Consider the following 16563-nt stretch of genomic DNA (forward strand, 5'->3'; position numbering starts at 1 on the left):
GCGTAATGCAGTTAGTATGTTGAAGCCTTTTATTTTATTTCACCTTTATTTAACCAGGTAGGCTAGTTGAGAACAAGTTCTCATTTACAATTGCGACCCGGCCAAGATAAAGCAAAGCAGTTCGACACATACGACAGAGTTACACGGAGTAAAACAAACATACAGTCAAACAAACACAGTCAATAATACAGTATAAACAAGTCTATATACGATGTGAGCAAATGAGGTGAGAAGGGAGATAAAAGGCAAAAAAAGACCATGGTGGCGAAGTAAATAGAATATAGCAAGTAAAACACTGGAATGGTAGAGTTGCAGTGGAAGAATGTGCAAAGTAGAAATAATGGGGTGCAAAGGAGCAAAATAAATCAATTAAATACAGTAGGGAAAGAGGTAGTTGTTTGGGCTAAATTATAGGTGGGCTATTACAGGTGCAGTAATCTGTGAGCTGCTCTGACAGTTGGTGCTTAAAGCTAGTGAGGGAGATAAGTGAGTCCAGTTTCAGAGATTTTTGTAGTTCGTTCCAGTCATTGGCAGCAGAGAACTGAAAGGAGAGGCGGCCAAAGAAATAATTAGTTTTGGGGGTGACTAGAGAGATATACCTGCTGGAGCGTGTGCTACAGGTGGGAGATGCTATGGTGACCAGCGAGTTGAGATAAGGGGGGACTTTACCTAGCAGGGTCTTGTAGATGACATGGAGCCAGTGGGTTTGGCGACGAGTATGAAGCGAGGGCCAGCCAACGAGAGCGTACAGGTCGCAATGGTGGGTAGTATATGGGGCTTTGGTGACAAAACGGATTGCACTGTGATAGACTGCATCCAATTTGTTGAGTAGGGTATTGGAGGCTATTTTGTAAATGACATTGCCGAAGTCGAGGATTGGTAGGATGGTCAGTTTTACAAGGGTATGTTTGGCAGCATGAGTGAAGGATGCTTTGTTGCGAAATAGGAAGCCAATTCTAGATTTAACTTTGGATTGGAGATGTTTGATATGGGTCTGGAAGGAGAGTTTACAGTCTAACCAGACACCTAAGTATTTGTAGTTGTCCACGTATTCTAAGTCAGAGCCGTCCAGAGTAGTGATGTTGGACAGGCGGGCAGGTGCAGGTAGCGATCGGTTGAAGAGCATGCATTTAGTTTTACTTGTATTTAAGAGCAATTGGAGGACACGAAAGGAGAGTTGTATGGCATTAAAGCTTGCCTGGAGGGTTGTTAACAGTGTCCAAAGAAGGGCCAGAAGTATACAGAATGGTGTCATCTGCGTAGAGATGGATCAGAGACTCACCAGCAGCAAGAGCGACATCATTGATGTATACAGAGAAGAGAGTCTGTCCAAGAATTGAACCCTGTGGCACCCCCATAGAGACTGCCAGAGGTTCGGACAACAGACCCTCCGATTTGACACACTGAACTCTATCCTGGAACTCTATCCTGGAGCCTGGTGCCATTTCCCCACAGTCAATTTTCCACATATTCAATTTGGAACATATCTTTATTAATTTCGTTTTGCATCAGTACTCAGGTTGTACAAAAAGACAATTAAGAAAAAAAAATGAATAAAAAAAAAACTACTAAACAAAGTGATAGCATTTTCCCCATCGACATTGTTTTTAGAAAAACAGCTAGGTAGGCAGGAGAGGATGGTGCATGAGACCGTATAGAGCCTGACAGTCAGTTGGGTCACAGACTGGTGAACATGGTGATGTGGCTGGTGTGCAAAACGCAACATAAAGCTAATACATTTTTACTCTTTAGAGAGAAAACAGAATTTAGGCAGGTCAGAATAGAATCCTGTTTTAGAGGATGGGGCAGTGAAAACCTAACATAACTCAAATGTAATTGTGACAAAGGTAAATGGTGCAAAAAGTGCATTACAGTGGTCCAAATACACATCAATGTAGGTACATGATTAGTGAAGCAGTTTGAAAATGTGCGCTACAAAACCATAACCAAAGTGTAAAAAGTGAACCCAAAAGTGGTAAATATTTTACAGCAATCATCCCTTTCATAGTCAGCACAACACCCAGTGCAACCCTGCAAGTCTATTAGGATATACCCAAAAGATCTACCGCTGTGACTGACAGCAATGATCAGTACGGCTTCCACAGTAGCCGGTCGCCCTGCAGGGGCGCCTGTTGATCGCGGGAGTGGTCAGTTTCCAGGAGAAATCTTAGCCATCCCACCACATTCTCATCAGCCGTTAGATGACTGCTAAAGGCATACCCCAAGCCTGGCTGGGAGGATGGCACCTGAGGACCCGACACATCCACCTAAAGAGAGGCAAGTCACAGTCTGTACAGTTATCTCCAAATACAAGACAACACCTACTAAGAAGAGAGTAAAACTGACACACCTGAGATCCATGGGGAAACATCCAGGGACTGTTGAATGACATTACTGGAGGCTTAGAGGAGAAGGGGGCTTTGGAGTTTGACAGCATCCCTCTGGTCCTCTCTTTACCACTATAGTCTTCATATAGCTCGCAATTCATCTGCTCAAGCAACCCCTGCCTGCATATAGTCAAGAATTGATCAGTTCAACTTAAGACAAGCAAATACTATTACAAATGTAAAAACACCCAATGCCTACAGTTGGTCAAGAGGGTCTTGTTCCTCCGCTTCTCCATGCACTTCAGACAGAGGGTCCCACGCATGCAGAGCTCTCCGCCAAAGGCGAACCTGCATGTCCCAAGATCGGCGGCTGTACTTTCTATATTTGTTTGGAGTGGATGGGTGCAGCCCAGGGATTCTCAAACGCCTTGTATCAGAAAGAGGGGAGAAAAAAAATGAATAAATATTCCACCTACTCATGGAGACTTACATTTATAGCCAACTTTTGAGTTTCCAAGGTCTCATCCAATAAATAGTTAAGTAAAAGTGTTTAGGGTTTTTCACAGGACATTAGTTACCCTTTAGAACCTAGTTACTGTGCTTGTTCTGATAGCAACAAAATAAACAGAATAATCAGTTGTCATACTTGGGAACTTGCTCCAGGTAATTCTGGTAGCCAGCGGTGTTCTTGCCGTACTGAACCTGTTTCTGCCGTCGTTTCAGAACAGATTCATTGCCTTCCATGTGAGCTGGATCCAGGTTTCGTGGGGCCAAACGCATCCCTGCCTGGGACCTAGAAAAACAAGCCTTCAGGATTTCTACTAACATTGCTTGAAATAGTGCATGGGAATTCCCCATCTAAATAGAGAATATGTTATACATTTCAAAAGAGCAAATTGGTAAAGAGTTCAAGTCAACTGATTGAGGAACGGAGGCCCTTCATATAAGAGTCCTTAACTGTGCTCCTATAGGCTGACAAAAGAAATGAGTGGATTCCTACCTCCTGACGCCATCCATGTCTTCCGTTCCAACAGCAACACTTGCAGTAGACATCCTAAGGATACATCGCTCAAGGATGGAGGACCTGATAGGAAAAGCAATCAGACAAAAGTTCAGGTTAGAGTAATCAAAGTAAAAATCAGGAAAGAAAGAACTGACCTAAATGTTTTCCTTTGCGAAAATTCTCTAGTGTGCACTAACAAATACAACCGTTGTTAGAGCAGAAGTCCAAGGCAGGTGCTGGAATACCAGAGTAATGAATAATACCTGCGTAGCTTTTGCATAGCAGGGGCAGGTCCTCTTTCTCCATTAATGGGGGAGGGAGGCATGGCTGGGGCTGTATTACTGAAAGGGACAGGAAAATAAAGGAAGGGGGGGGGATACCTAGTCAGTTGTACAACTGAATGTATTCAACTGAAATGTGTCTTCAGATTTTAACCCAACCCCTCAGAAACAGAAGTGCATGGGCAGCCATAATCAACATCCACGTCTTCAGCACCAGGGGAACAGTGGGTTAACTGACTTACTCAGGGGTAGAACAACCTTTTTACCTTGTCAGCTCAGGGATTCGATCCAGCAACCTTTTGGTTACTGGCCCAACACTCTAACCTTAGGCTACCCAAATATAAGTAACCAGTGAATAGGTGGACTTTTGCACAGCTGAACAAACATTTCATATTAGGCATAATTATGGTTAGGAACAAGGGTTAGATTAAAGATAGTTTTAGTGAGGTTCAGGTAAGGTTCAGGTAAGTGTTAAATATTAGGGAAAGGCATAGAAGTTAGTTGGGGTTAGCGCACTGCCTTTCATTTTCTGCATGTCAAATATTCTCTAAAAGTAAACCAGACATTTGGGCCCAAACCAGTTTCTCTGGGTAAGTTTAGGTTGACTGTTGTCGTGCTCAATCAATAAAAGAAATGTACCTGACCAGACTGTCATACACAGAGCTACATCCTGGGAGAAGCCAAGGTTCAGGGCTGCTTGGATAAGAAGGTGGTCTGGACCTGAAGCCAGGGGGCAGCGCTGGAACGCCAGACAAAAGAGGCATTGACCAACCCCTAAAATAACAGTACACAGGGGGAAAAATATTATTCAATATAAGTGAATCGTTTTTGTTCAATTATACCACTTAACTTTGAGGGTAGACTAAACAATTTCAGAATCAATTACGTGACCTTGTTGTAATTAGTACCAGATAAAAAAATATATAAAAAATAATCTAGCGGTGGTCGGCCACTTTATGGTGATGGGATTTTCGGCCATACACATAATAAACATAACCTAATCATCTTCAATGTAGAGACGATGTAAACTACACTTGATAGAATGACAAACAAAAAAATACAGACCTCGACTCCATAAATGGACCTTGAAATGCGGATTCGACGCTTGTTGACATGATATATTTGGCTGCAGCCACGCAGTAAATTCCCCATTGCGGCAAGGAAAGGTTTTAAATTAACGCCAGGTGCCATCAGGGCGGGGCTGCAGGGGTGTGGCACCTGCCCTATCTTGGGTGCGTTTAGTTCGATTGAACGTTTGATACGTTGCATAACGGGTTGTTCTGAACGACATGTTTCCCCAAAACACCAACACCCGTTTCGAGGTGCATTTATGGAGCCGAGGTCTGTATGTTTTTGTCATTCTATCATGTGTAGTTTAAAACTACTGAATATTGACTGAGTAACATTTTGTTCCCTGCTCCCTGTGTTCTGCTATTTTAGGGGTTTGCTATAACTTTGGTGCGTCATGAAAGCACCATATGTTATAGAAATCTGTCAGTCGATGACAGAGTCGAATGTTTTGACGCATGCAACATCTGAGCAGGGGAACAAGACCATAATTATGGCTAAAACCCTTATTTCTACAATTTGTCCTTGTTCGAGAGGAACAAATCTGTAATGTATCGTTGGTAAATTGTGACTGACTGACTGATTTACAAATAATAATGAGTAGGGCTAGTTATTTAGAATGCAAGGTTCTTTATAGATCAGTCAGCAGACACCTGCATTGAAGGCTGCCATGTCATACATGTCCAAATATAGAGTTATATGGGATGAGATGCCCCCTGGGGTAAGATGCCCCCCAACCCCCTGTAAATTCTCACAAAAAAACACATGATGTAAAAAATAAATAAATAAATAATAATCCAAATCAACAGTTCCTCAGCCTTCCTTGATCAACTACAAATGTATTCAGTTCCATAATTCCATCAAAACGATTTTGAGGAAAGTTTATCATTTCAATTGCAATTTAGAAAAAGTTATAGATATAATCCAAGGAAGTTAGATCCATTATTATTTTTGAAATGTACTTGTAAGGAAGCCTTAAGATAAATCTCCCACTTGTTTAGCGAGAAAAATGTTGATTGTTTTTTAGTGAAGTAGTAATATGTTAGGTTAGTATGTTGGGGACAAGATGCCCCTCCTCCAGTGGGGCATCTCACCCATTTATGGTGAGGGTTAGTGGTCACCCATTTATTTAGGGTTAGGGGTCAGAGTTAGAATAGGGGCCAGGTTAGACTAACATGCATATGAAGCGGCACACAGGATTATCCCCCCCCCCCCCCTTATCTCAGCTCGCTGGTCACCATAGCATCTCCCACCTGTAGCACACGCTCCAGCAGGTATATCTCTCTAGTCACCCCCAAAACCAATTCTTTCTTTGGCCGCCTCTCTTTCCAGTTCTCTGCTGCCAATGACTGGAACAAACTACAAAAATCTCTGAAACTGGAAACACTTATCTCCCTCACTAGCTTTAAGCACCAACTGTCAGAGCAGCTCACAGATTACTGCACCTGTACATAGCCCACCTATAATTTAGCCCAAACAACTACCTCTTTCCCAACTGTATTTAATTAATTTATTTATTTTGCTGTCGAACTGCTTTGCTTTATCTTGGCCAGGTCGCAATTGTAAATGAGAACTTGTTCTCAACTTGCCTACCTGGTTAAATAAAGGTAAAATAAATAAATAAAATAAAAAATCCATCCGTATCCCACAAGCAACCTCTACCACAACATCAACATCCGCCGCAACCTCCACCCCACAGCCTACTCAACACTCACAGGTCTCCAGTGAACTTGTTCTGAATGTTGGTAAGAAAAATACATGTTTGCACTCATTTTAGGAAACATAAAGTAGCATATAGAGTGATTAGAAATACATGTTTATTGAACCAATACTCATTAATTCTTGTTGTTGTTTGTTTGTTTGTTTTTGTTAACAGTACCAGTTCTACAACAACAAACAGTGGCAGATGTCATATTGGAGTTGTCCCCCAGGCCAAGAATACAGGAGGCGAGTCCTAGGAAAATAAAGGCTGAGTCAGCTACAGTCCTGACAGCCTCACCCCACAAGAGGTTCCTGGAGGACAAGGCAAAACAACTTTTGAGAGAACTAAGAAAGCAAAAGGAAACCAGTGACACAGAAGAAAGCTGTGGTGCCACTGAAAAAGGTTCTTCCAGGTTCCAAAACCACAACAAACACCCTAAACGAGCTCTTCTCTGTTACCGGTGGGGACTGGATACGGTGCCAGCAGTGTCAAAGGTGGGCTCAAGAGCTATGCTCAAATTGAACTGGGATGGGATTCATTTGTGACCTCTGTGTCAATAAAAAATCTAGGGTAAATGCCATTGTGTTAAGTTATTGTTATAAAATGCTTAATGTGTGTGTGTTTAATCAACATTTAATCAGTTATATTCCAAATGAAAATATAAATATTACAAACTATTTAAAACCTTTTGGCTCTTGAATTCATTTTTAAAGACTGCTGGGATATACAATCTTTCCTTATTCAAATGATAATGAGTTTAGTTTAACTGTTCACAATGGAGTATAAAGGTTAAAGAAGAAAGATAATTTATGTGCAAAATAGGTAAAATTGGATTATTTTTTTTATTTTTTTTAATAGGGACACTTCTGTGAAACCCTATGGCATAAACTTATATTAGCTGTCCCTTTCCTAAAAAATAAATGTTAACATTTAAACTGTAGTAATTTATTTTCCTTTATAGTTTGCTACCCTAAGCATGTCCAAAAATGTTTCTCCAAGCTTTGCTTTTTTTGTTTCAGCTATTAGGCATTGGGGGGGGGGCTTTCATCCCATGTTACCCCCATTTTAAAATCTGCTAACTTTATGCCTAACGATAAACTTAAATTAAGACGTTATGCCTAACCCTAAACTTAAATTGGGCCCCCAAATGACAACCTCACAACTAAATTAATTAAATTTTACGATATAGCCTATTTTTACTTTGTGGCTGTGGTGGGGTAACTAGTGACAACCCTTTGGTCCGGCTTCCCAGTACGCTTAAAGTACTTCATTTAATAGCTAGCTAATTATTTGATGGGGCTAATTATTTGATGTACAGTAGATAATAATAATAATGATTTACCATAATGCAATGCATTCGATTTTTCCATTTCATAAAAAAATCTAAGAAAGGTGTCAGCTTTTGTTAAGAAATCCCATTATATGATGAATCAATGAATTGATGTGAATAGGCTATTTATTTTTCCTACTTAAAACAAGGCGCTCGACATAAACACGACAATATACTTCACACCCCCCAAATATTGCGACAGTAACGTATTCCATAACGTTGTTACAAACAAAATGGCGTCCGGCAGTGGGGTATGTATCGTGAGGCTAATTAATCCTTACGGTTTTAGGGTGAAATCAACACGACTTTTATATGTCATAATTCGTGTGAGAGTAGAACGTTTGAGATAAATTCTAACTTTGTAAAATTACCAGCCATTATGGACGTAAGCTAGCCGTGCTAACTAACTAGTAAAGCTTGTGGCTGTTACCAATAGCTATTTGTTTGTCTAACTCACCGGTTCTCAAAACTCTCCACTGGACCCCCCCCCAGATGTTTCACAATTTTGTTGTAGGCCTGAACTACTTCACCTGATACACTTAGTCAAGGGCTTGATAATTAGTTTACAATTTGAATCAGATTTGCTAGCTCCGGAATAGATCAAATAGAAGGTACGGTTGTTGGTCCCCAGGAGGTTTGAGAACTATAGGTAGAAAGTAAAAAATATAAGTAATTGTGCTTGAAGAAATTGTTCTGTGTTGAAATGTACAGTCATCATGCATTTCTTAAACTAACCCCCCCTTTTTTGTTTGTTTTTGTTTTGTTCCTGAAGTCCAGTGGTGGAGGTAATAGCAGCAAGAATGATTTTCGACGAAAGTGGGACAAAGATGAGTATGAACAACTGGCTCAAAAACGTCTCGATGAGGAGAGAGACAAAAAAGATGGTAATTATCCTTTCGCCCCTGTAACTAACACATGGGAGTTAACTAAGTGAAAGCTTCAAATTGAAATTGATTCCCATGAATACATTAATTCCTGTGAGTAATGGATAGAGAATGAACACACCATGAACGTATACATAATTATCATGCCCCCTTCTCTCAGGCAAGCCAGCGCCCCCAGTTAAGCGGGAACTCCTGCGACACAGGGACTACAAGGTGGACCTTGAGTCCAAGCTGGGTAAAACCATTGTTATCACCAAGACCACACCACAGGCTGAGATGGGCGGGTAAGAGGCTGGCATCCAAAGATTCTTCTGAAATGAAGTTGACACTGTTATTGTCACTCCCTTATCTAAGAGCTGTATGCATTATATTATTTATGGATACAGATTAGCCCTAATTGATGTCATTGTCTTTTTGACAAGTGATACAGGTGTCTGATAAAGGCATTGAGTGCTAACCTCTTCTATCTAATGTTCAGGTACTACTGCAATGTGTGTGATTGTGTTGTGAAGGATTCCATCAACTTCTTGGACCACATCAATGGCAAGAAACGTGAGTATGCACAACATTATCATCTACATTACAAGTGCAACGTATGGCCTCCCTGAGGGGCGCAGCGGTCTAAGGCACTGCATTGGAGTGCTAGCGGTGTCACTACAAACCCAGGTTCGATCCCGGGCTGTATCACAACCGGCCATGATCTGGAGTCCCTTAGGGCAGTGCACAATTAGCCCAGCGTCGTCTGGGTTAGGGGATGGTTTGGCTGGGGTGGTGCTTTACTTGGCTCATCGCGGTCTAGCGACTCCTTGTGTCGGGCCGGGCACCTTACAAGCTGACCTCGGTTGTCAGGTAACAGGGTTTCCTCTGACACATTGGTGCGGCTGGCTTCCAGGTGAAGCGGACAGTGTTAAGAAGCGCAGTTTGGCGGGTCATGTTTCAGAGGATGCATGACTCGACCTTTGCCTCCCGAGCCCGTTGGGGAGTTGCAGTGGCGAGACAAGATCGGAAAAGGGTGTAAAATACCCCAAAAAATGTAAAGTGCAATGTAGATGGCTAAATTGGTCATCTGTTTTCTCATCTACTTTCTCCTCACAGACCAGAGGAATCTGGGAATGTCCATGCGCGTAGAGCGATCCTCATTGGACCAGGTGAAGAAACGATTTGAAGTTAACAAGAAGAAGATTGAGGAGAAGCAGACGGAGTATGATTTTGAAGAGCGCATGAAAGAGCTTCGAGAAGAGGTAGGTGATGGGGCTAGAATACTGTCAGCCCAAATGGATGTAATGTGTGTTATTAGTTCAGGTCAGGAAATAAATACCATTGCTGTTATGTCTAACATGTGAGTACAATGACCATTAAGCCATGTTAAAACAAATCGTGAAAGCATGTATCCCTGTCACTTTTCCAAGGAGGAGAAAGCAAAGGCTTACAAGAAGGAGAAGCAGAAGGAAAAGAAGCGCAAAGCAGAGGAGGATCTCTTCGAGGAGGATGATGAAATGGCTGCTGTGATGGGATTCTCGGGGTTTGGTTCATCAAAGAAAGGCAAATGACCTAAAGACTTTATGCATTTCTTTACACTCTACAACCTTTCCCTTTCAGCTGATCAAAGTAAACTTTGCTGTCTGTAGTATTCTATCAGCCTGTTCCCAGATGTGCTAAAGCCAGCTACTTGTTGTCATGAGCACAACAAAAGGGTTGGCTATAGAGCAAACTGTTCTGCCACCAGGTCGGTATTCTATGACTCATCCCCAAAACCCATTCTATTCCCAAACCAGCCTCCCAAAAAAACTAACCGCATGCTGTACATACAGTCTGAGGAGTCCCTGAAACTGCTAGGTTTGTGGTTGATAGAATGGGATAACATGTCATAGTAATACAATTAGTAATTTATTGGGAATTTTATATCTGAATTTAGGGTAAATGTCCACAGATGTTTAAAAAATAATAATAATAATAACTTACAACAGGTTCCCATTGACCTTGAAGATTTTTTTGTGTGTTAATTTGCCTACATTCCACTAGTTGCACTACCTGTTTTCTCACGCAAATATAGTGGATGTTTATCTGCTATCAAAGATGTCAGTTATTGGACAGTGCATTTTTATTTTATTTGACTTTTCAACTGTTCGGCCCCCAAATAACAACCTCACAACTAAATGCTTCCCTAATAAATTCCACCTAGAAACATGGGGCAATTGTGTGTAGTAGTGTTTGCCTTACTCAAGACATCTGTAATTCATACAATAAATTGTTTGACTTTGTAAATATTTTGTACTGCCATCCTTCTCAATATGAAACTATGGTGCAAACAAAAGAGGATTACTCTGGAACAAATATGCTTGCTAACAAATGTTTTAGTTATGCATTAAGAAATTGTTTAGAAAAAAACATTCAAAAATTATCCCCAGGTTTAACTTCATTGCCTCTGGATTGATGTTTCTGTCTGGGGTTAGTTCAGTGACTTCCTGGTGCCGTGAGGGTGTCTTAGCGTGTGTCTGATTTTGTCTATTCCTGTAAAAAAAAAAAAAAAAAACACCAGGGAGAATGCATCATTATGCATACCAAATGTACCATTTCTCTTAGCTTCCAGTGCTGAAATGACTGCAGGGCAACGGTATTATCTCACCTTGTTTCTCCATGAAGCGGGGGACTCGCAGCACTCCAAAACACATGAGTATGGAGAGAAGAGGGTACATAATAGCCACTGCCCAGAAGAATAACACCAGTGCCACAATGCAATTGTTCCCCAACACCTGGAAATAATAACAAAAGGAGAACCAACTTCATAAATGTTGTGCGCTACAGCAATTATGCAGCAGAGGTCACTCCAGGGTGGTCTGTTTCATTCCTCACCTGGATATGTCCTCCAAGAGCCCCATGATCAGAGAATAAACCTGCAAGCATCAAGCCCCAGGCCCCTGGAATTAAGTACCCTGACAGAGAAAGTGAGACGCATTATGATTCATGTGGGTTTTGGGGATGGGAGGCAATTATCATTTTTTTGTATTTCAACCAGAAATATGATTCTAACCGGAGATGATGTTAAGGGGGTCATCCACCCTCACAGCACAGAGGAAGCGGCGAAAGCCAATAAAGAGGAGAGATCCAGTGGCCCCACACATGACTGCCACACCAGGCATGTAGGTGTCTACTCCTGCACACACTGCCACCTGTAAACACCACAGAAAGACCGGACTGAGCTCAGCGTAAAAACAAATGCTTAGTTATTGATTATGCACAGGTCAGCACAAGCCCCATAGATGATGTGCAGTCACAACGGACCTACATCTCCCAAGCCCCGAACTGTATTACCATGCCAGCAATGGCCCCAGAGAGCATGCTGTCGAGATCATAGTAGTTCTTATCGATGCGTTGGATCATTAGTCCGTAGAGTCCTCCGCTTGTAGCAGCATGCAGCAAGTTTACAGTGCCTAGCCCCAGTAACAGGCCCTCATCAGCATCCAACACACGGGGGTGAGTGCCTATCACCAGGCCCAAGAAGCCCAGCATTTGAAGGCATCCTCCCAGCACCACCATCTAAGAACAGTCATACACACAAAGGAGACAAGGAGTTGGTGGATGCAGAAGAATGCATCTACTTTTGTAGTCTTCAAGATGGCCTTTGCACTTGTATCCATGACTTACAGGCTGGCTGTGCTCTGTCCGTTTGAAATGGGGACTCCAGCGTCCAGCCCGTGATCCTATAACCCGCAGTGAGACAGCTGCCGCTGCACCACCCAGCAAGAAGATCACACCGCTGCCTGCATAGTCCTGAACGGAAATGTGGGTCAATACGAGAATCTCTCTGCTCGTAATGCATAGTTAAATCCTGAATTTGATTATGTGATGTGACTGGTTCACACCTGTGATGGGTAGGAGGTGGAGGTTGGACTGAAGATGCCTTGCTGGTCCCAGACCCAGTGACAAGCCAGAGGGTAGATTATTCCTGAGGAAACAGAGAGACTCTGAACACAAGCAATATAACAAACCTCACCTTAAAAGTATTGAGTGAAGGGAAAGTGGCCCAAAAATTGTGGCTTTAGAATCAGTGAGTGAGAATACCTGAGAAAACGTATGCGGATATGAGGTAGCCGATTGGTTCTGTCCTCTCGTTGGCAGCCCCTAGTGCCAGAGTAGTGGCTACAGCACAGCGAACATAGTTGAAGAAGAAGTTTACCATGTTTGTCTTGTTCAGTGTGAGGAAGAATTGGGTTCCGATAACAGCGTTGTGCTCCCCAAAGGCAAATGCATAGCCATGGAGAAAGAAAGCCAGCAAGGTGACAACTGAAAACAAACAAGGGATGGAATGGGTTAAAATAAGTAGTGAACTAAGGTTTACCCATTAGGCTGTTTGTTAAGTCGGTTGCATTGCATAAAAACATGAATACTTTTTTCCAGCAGATTAAAGATCTTCATGAACTAAACAGTCACCTACTCATTTCCTTCTTTGACCTGTAGGCCTATAGTTCAAACTCCTACTCTGCCACATCAGTCACCAGGAAGTGGAAACTGTGCTATCGAAACAAACAGCATGCATGCTATTGCCACTTCTTGCACTAACATGCAAGCATAAAGCTTGCAACGTGTTTATGGGTTGGTGTTGGTGGAGGCCTGTAAGCATGTGACAGCTACAGTAAGTATCCTGAGAATACAGCCTCCTCTCATTCTAGTCACATTTAAAAAATATATATTTTAAGATGTGATTCCTGATTCTTCACAGATTAAACACTCACACAATGCTCTCCTTCAAAGTTATAATTTTGATATCGCAAAAGAGCAGTTGCCTAAAAATGTTTTTACAACTACTGTTGTGCAGCTCAATATCAGCAAACCGGTAAAATAATTACACTTCCATCAAACAGCATTGGGTGAACAAGTTAAATTTGATCAATTCTAACAATTTGGCATATGTGTTTGCATCTCATGACATTTCTATTTTTCATAATCTCCTAGATTATCTTCAAACTAGGCAAAAAAAACTACCAAAAAATGTCAACTTACATGTGTCTGCTACATTTTTAAAGATGACATTGGAGACGTTCTTTGGATCTGTTTTGCCTGCCTCCACAAACGCAAACCCAAACTTGAGGCCTGTGCAATCAAAGTTGAAAGTAAAGTTAGAATACATATATTTTTTTTTATCATCAAATAATAATATATCTATTTTATATAGTTAGCGCTTTTCATACAGATTCTCCAAGTCGCTTTAAAAAAATTAAAAACAAAACAATTCAGGCAGCTGGCAGTTCATTGGAGATGGTCTTCCACAGATCGATGATGATCCCGTTCAATAAAGGAGTAGTTTGAGTGGTGCCTTACGCCTGTTCTGATAAAAAACCTTAGGGCATTTAGCCTCGGGAGATGCCTTCCTTGACCACACCCTCCTTCCTTGCTCCTGGCCTGCCCTGCCTCTTTCACCAATACATTTGTTTTTTATGGACAGAAAAGAGAAGAAACTGAGCTGTCCGATCAGGTCCATTATTTACTGAGGTGGCGTTAATGGTACAGCCAGGGAGGGAGAAACATCAATCAGACAGGCCAGGAGCTTTTCACCAGGCTCTTCTGTCTTTGAAGTTCACAGCTACGGCTCTGTATAGGCTGGGACATCCCCCACGAAAGTGTAACCCCCACATGGGTCATCCTTCGGCAGCTATAAGAGCCTTAGAGACCACCACACCTCGGCAGTTATCCTATGAGGCGAGCCTCTGTCATCGACTCGCACAGTCCACGTCCTTCCAGAAACAGGGGAAGGTGTGATAAAAAAAAAAATCCGGTGCTATGTTGATCAGGTGTTGGAATGCATTATTCAAATTCAATCAGCCAGTTAGCTATAGTTAGCCAAGACAAGGTAAACAACATTCAGTCCTGCAACTCCATGAGTCACCAACATATGTTTTAGGCCAACCCTCAACAGGTCATCAACCCCCACAACAACAACAAATATATATATTTTTTAAATACTTAAAATAACAAAAAAATATCTACATTTACAGAGCTCTCTACTAAAGCTTCCCCATGGTAACCACGGAACTGAGACGAGATAGCAGTAAGATCTTACTTTACTACTCTAGCTAGCTAGCTACATTACCTAGCCTGCCTGTCAGACAGACAGATTCATGAACAATACTCACACAATGCAAAGAAGCTGGCGAGGAGAATGAACGCATCGTGGACAGCTATCGAATCAGGGAAAGCCATGTCAAACAAAAAACTGTACAGCTAGCCAGCAAGTAGCATAAACAGCTAGCTTGCAATCTGGTTCGTTAGCGCAGCCGTTAGCCAGCTGGTAGCATAAATAGACTAGCTACTAGCTTGCAATCTGGTTCGTTAGCGCAGCCGTTAGCTAACTATGCAATGGCAAAACAAACAAGTAGCCTAGCTAATGTTACACGTATCAAGCACATTAGCTATGTGTGGTTCACGGTATCAGGCTCGCAAGTGACTGATCGTGATGGAGGCAGACACGATACATACATATATCCAGGCTAGGTTGAAGATAAGTACTTAGCTAGCAAAGTATAAATTGCATTTTCTTTCCCGAACTCGAATTCGGGTGCTTCTATTACGTCACAGGACCTGTGTGATTAGCTAATAATAATAATAAATCCATTTGATTTATTTATTTATTATTCATAATACAAAAATCAACTTACATTGCTACATCAAACATGTCTAACAAAACAAACACAGTTATTAACAAGAAAATAATCAAACATACAAAAATAATATAAATAAAATAATACAAAAAAGAAACCATTTTAGTGGAATTGTATTCACTCTGACAAAAATCGTATTATAATGATTTAGGAAGATGTTATTCTTGTTGTTATTCACTAGGGTTAATGTTTTAATAAGATGTGTAAAGAATTTTTGTTTGTCTATGAAGTATTTGGCAACCAGAATACAATTTTTTACAATAATTTCAGTTGTCTTGTTATCATTGTAGTAACATATTATATTTTTCATGTCAAAAACCTATACCGAAGAGAGCGCGAAATGCCTCGACCCATCACGGGTCGTTCACGAACGAGGTGAACGTTGGGAGCCGGTTCGAATATCAGAAGAGCCGAATCTATTTATACAAATATTTTAAAAATTAAGATATAAATAATCAAAATATTTAAATGAATAGAATGAACTAATTCAAAGAAATAAAAAAATAAAAAATAAAATAGGCCTAAATGCTCAAGAGCACACACATTCGTTCTGACTGTTGACTGCCTGCTTAGACTAACAGCCTCACCTGTTGTTCCTGTCAATCAGACACGCAGTGTCAATCAATTAACCAAAGATGCGTGAGGGAGGGCCGAGCCAACTCACTCACAGTCACACCAGAGAGAAGCAAATGTAACCACAGGACATGTGACAGAGTTGATGGACACCCTATGTTCATCAATGGACAGGAAGTTCCACAGAATGGAATATAATCACGTGCTATCAGAAACCGCTGCACTTGACCACAGGCTTAAGAAATTAGCCTTCAGTGATGCCAGAGCGATTGGTGAGGCTCTTCAAAGAATAATAACCTCATCAGCAGGGAGGGACAGCCCCAGCAGTCAGCTCGCTCAGGCACCAGGGCAACAGGAAGAAGAGGGAGCAGATGGAGCAGAAGCACCAGCAGTAGTGCCACAAACATCTGCTGTTTGGATGCTGTTTGACGAGAGAGCAACTGGGGATGCAGCACGAAGGAATCCCTCAGCAGATGCCATAATGGAGGTCCGATCCTATTTGGAGGAGTCCCTCCTCCAAAGATCTGCAGATCCTCTGAGCTGGTGGAGGAACAAGGCCTCTGTCTACCCACGGCTTACTATAGTCATGACAGAGAGACTGCATAGTGGCCACATCCGTTCCCTCTGAGAGGGTCTTCTCGGAAAAACTGGATAAATAATTACTGGGAGAAGAAACCGCATCAGCCCCTCGAAATTGAGGCAGCTTGCATTTCTGAATGCAAATGTCTCTTAAAGCAAA

General features: G+C 41.7%; 3 protein-coding genes across 3 annotated transcripts; 1 reads left to right on the forward strand and 2 right to left on the reverse strand.

Annotated features, from left to right (window-relative positions):
• Nucleotides 1–1706: 1706 nt before the first annotated feature.
• On the reverse strand, nucleotides 1707–4375 carry LOC139419812 (stem-loop binding protein 2). Its single transcript, XM_071169798.1, has 7 exons — nucleotides 4251–4375; nucleotides 3594–3671; nucleotides 3328–3411; nucleotides 2974–3120; nucleotides 2587–2754; nucleotides 2351–2507; nucleotides 1707–2267 (listed from the first exon to the last, which is right to left on the reverse strand). Exons 1-7 carry the CDS (start codon nucleotides 4373–4375, stop codon nucleotides 2088–2090), a joined length of 939 nt encoding a protein of 312 aa, XP_071025899.1. The 3' UTR covers nucleotides 1707–2087.
• Nucleotides 4376–7925: 3550 nt separating this feature from the next.
• Nucleotides 7926–10860, forward strand: LOC139417986 (zinc finger, matrin-type 2). Its single transcript, XM_071167036.1, has 6 exons — nucleotides 7926–7962; nucleotides 8484–8595; nucleotides 8756–8879; nucleotides 9074–9147; nucleotides 9691–9836; nucleotides 10005–10860. The coding sequence occupies exons 1-6, from the start codon at nucleotides 7945–7947 to the stop codon at nucleotides 10143–10145; spliced, it is 615 nt and encodes a 204-aa protein (XP_071023137.1). The 5' UTR covers nucleotides 7926–7944; the 3' UTR covers nucleotides 10146–10860.
• On the reverse strand, nucleotides 10685–14793 carry LOC139419813 (putative ammonium transporter 1). The gene is made up of 10 exons (XM_071169799.1): nucleotides 14727–14793; nucleotides 13597–13686; nucleotides 12658–12879; nucleotides 12459–12541; nucleotides 12241–12366; nucleotides 11908–12132; nucleotides 11627–11765; nucleotides 11449–11528; nucleotides 11222–11348; nucleotides 10685–11106 (listed from the first exon to the last, which is right to left on the reverse strand). Exons 1-10 carry the CDS (start codon nucleotides 14791–14793, stop codon nucleotides 11045–11047), a joined length of 1221 nt encoding a protein of 406 aa, XP_071025900.1. The 3' UTR covers nucleotides 10685–11044.
• Between the last annotated feature and the right edge of the window lie 1770 nt (nucleotides 14794–16563).

This window comes from Oncorhynchus clarkii, chromosome 10 (genome assembly GCF_045791955.1).
Source record: "Oncorhynchus clarkii lewisi isolate Uvic-CL-2024 chromosome 10, UVic_Ocla_1.0, whole genome shotgun sequence".
In the NCBI taxonomy this organism is placed as follows: Eukaryota; Metazoa; Chordata; class Actinopteri; order Salmoniformes; family Salmonidae; genus Oncorhynchus; species Oncorhynchus clarkii.

Bases quoted from the DNA above. Each gene is read 5' to 3' on its own strand.
- LOC139419812 (XM_071169798.1), bottom strand. From the start codon at position 4,375: ATGCCTCTTTTGTCTGGCGTTCCAGCGCTGCCCCCTGGCTTCAGGTCC. The intron at 3,672-4,250 runs GTACATTTCTTT...TGTCCCTTTCAG, and splicing joins GTGTATGACAGTCTGGTCAG to TAATACAGCCCCAGCCATGC. The intron at 2,268-2,350 runs GTGTGTCAGTTT...GCCTCTCTTTAG, and splicing joins TGTTTCCCCATGGATCTCAG to GTGGATGTGTCGGGTCCTCA.
- LOC139417986 (XM_071167036.1), top strand. The intron at 8,596-8,755 runs GTAATTATCCTT...CCCTTCTCTCAG, and splicing joins GGAGAGAGACAAAAAAGATG to GCAAGCCAGCGCCCCCAGTT. The intron at 9,837-10,004 runs GTAGGTGATGGG...CACTTTTCCAAG, and splicing joins TGAAAGAGCTTCGAGAAGAG to GAGGAGAAAGCAAAGGCTTA.
- LOC139419813 (XM_071169799.1), bottom strand. From the start codon at position 14,793: ATGGCTTTCCCTGATTCGATAGCTGTCCACGATGCGTTCATTCTCCTC. The intron at 12,542-12,657 runs GTATTCTCACTC...CTGTTTCCTCAG, and splicing joins ATCCGCATACGTTTTCTCAG to GAATAATCTACCCTCTGGCT. The intron at 11,349-11,448 runs GTGAGGAATGAA...TATTATTTCCAG, and splicing joins CTCTTGGAGGACATATCCAG to GTGTTGGGGAACAATTGCAT.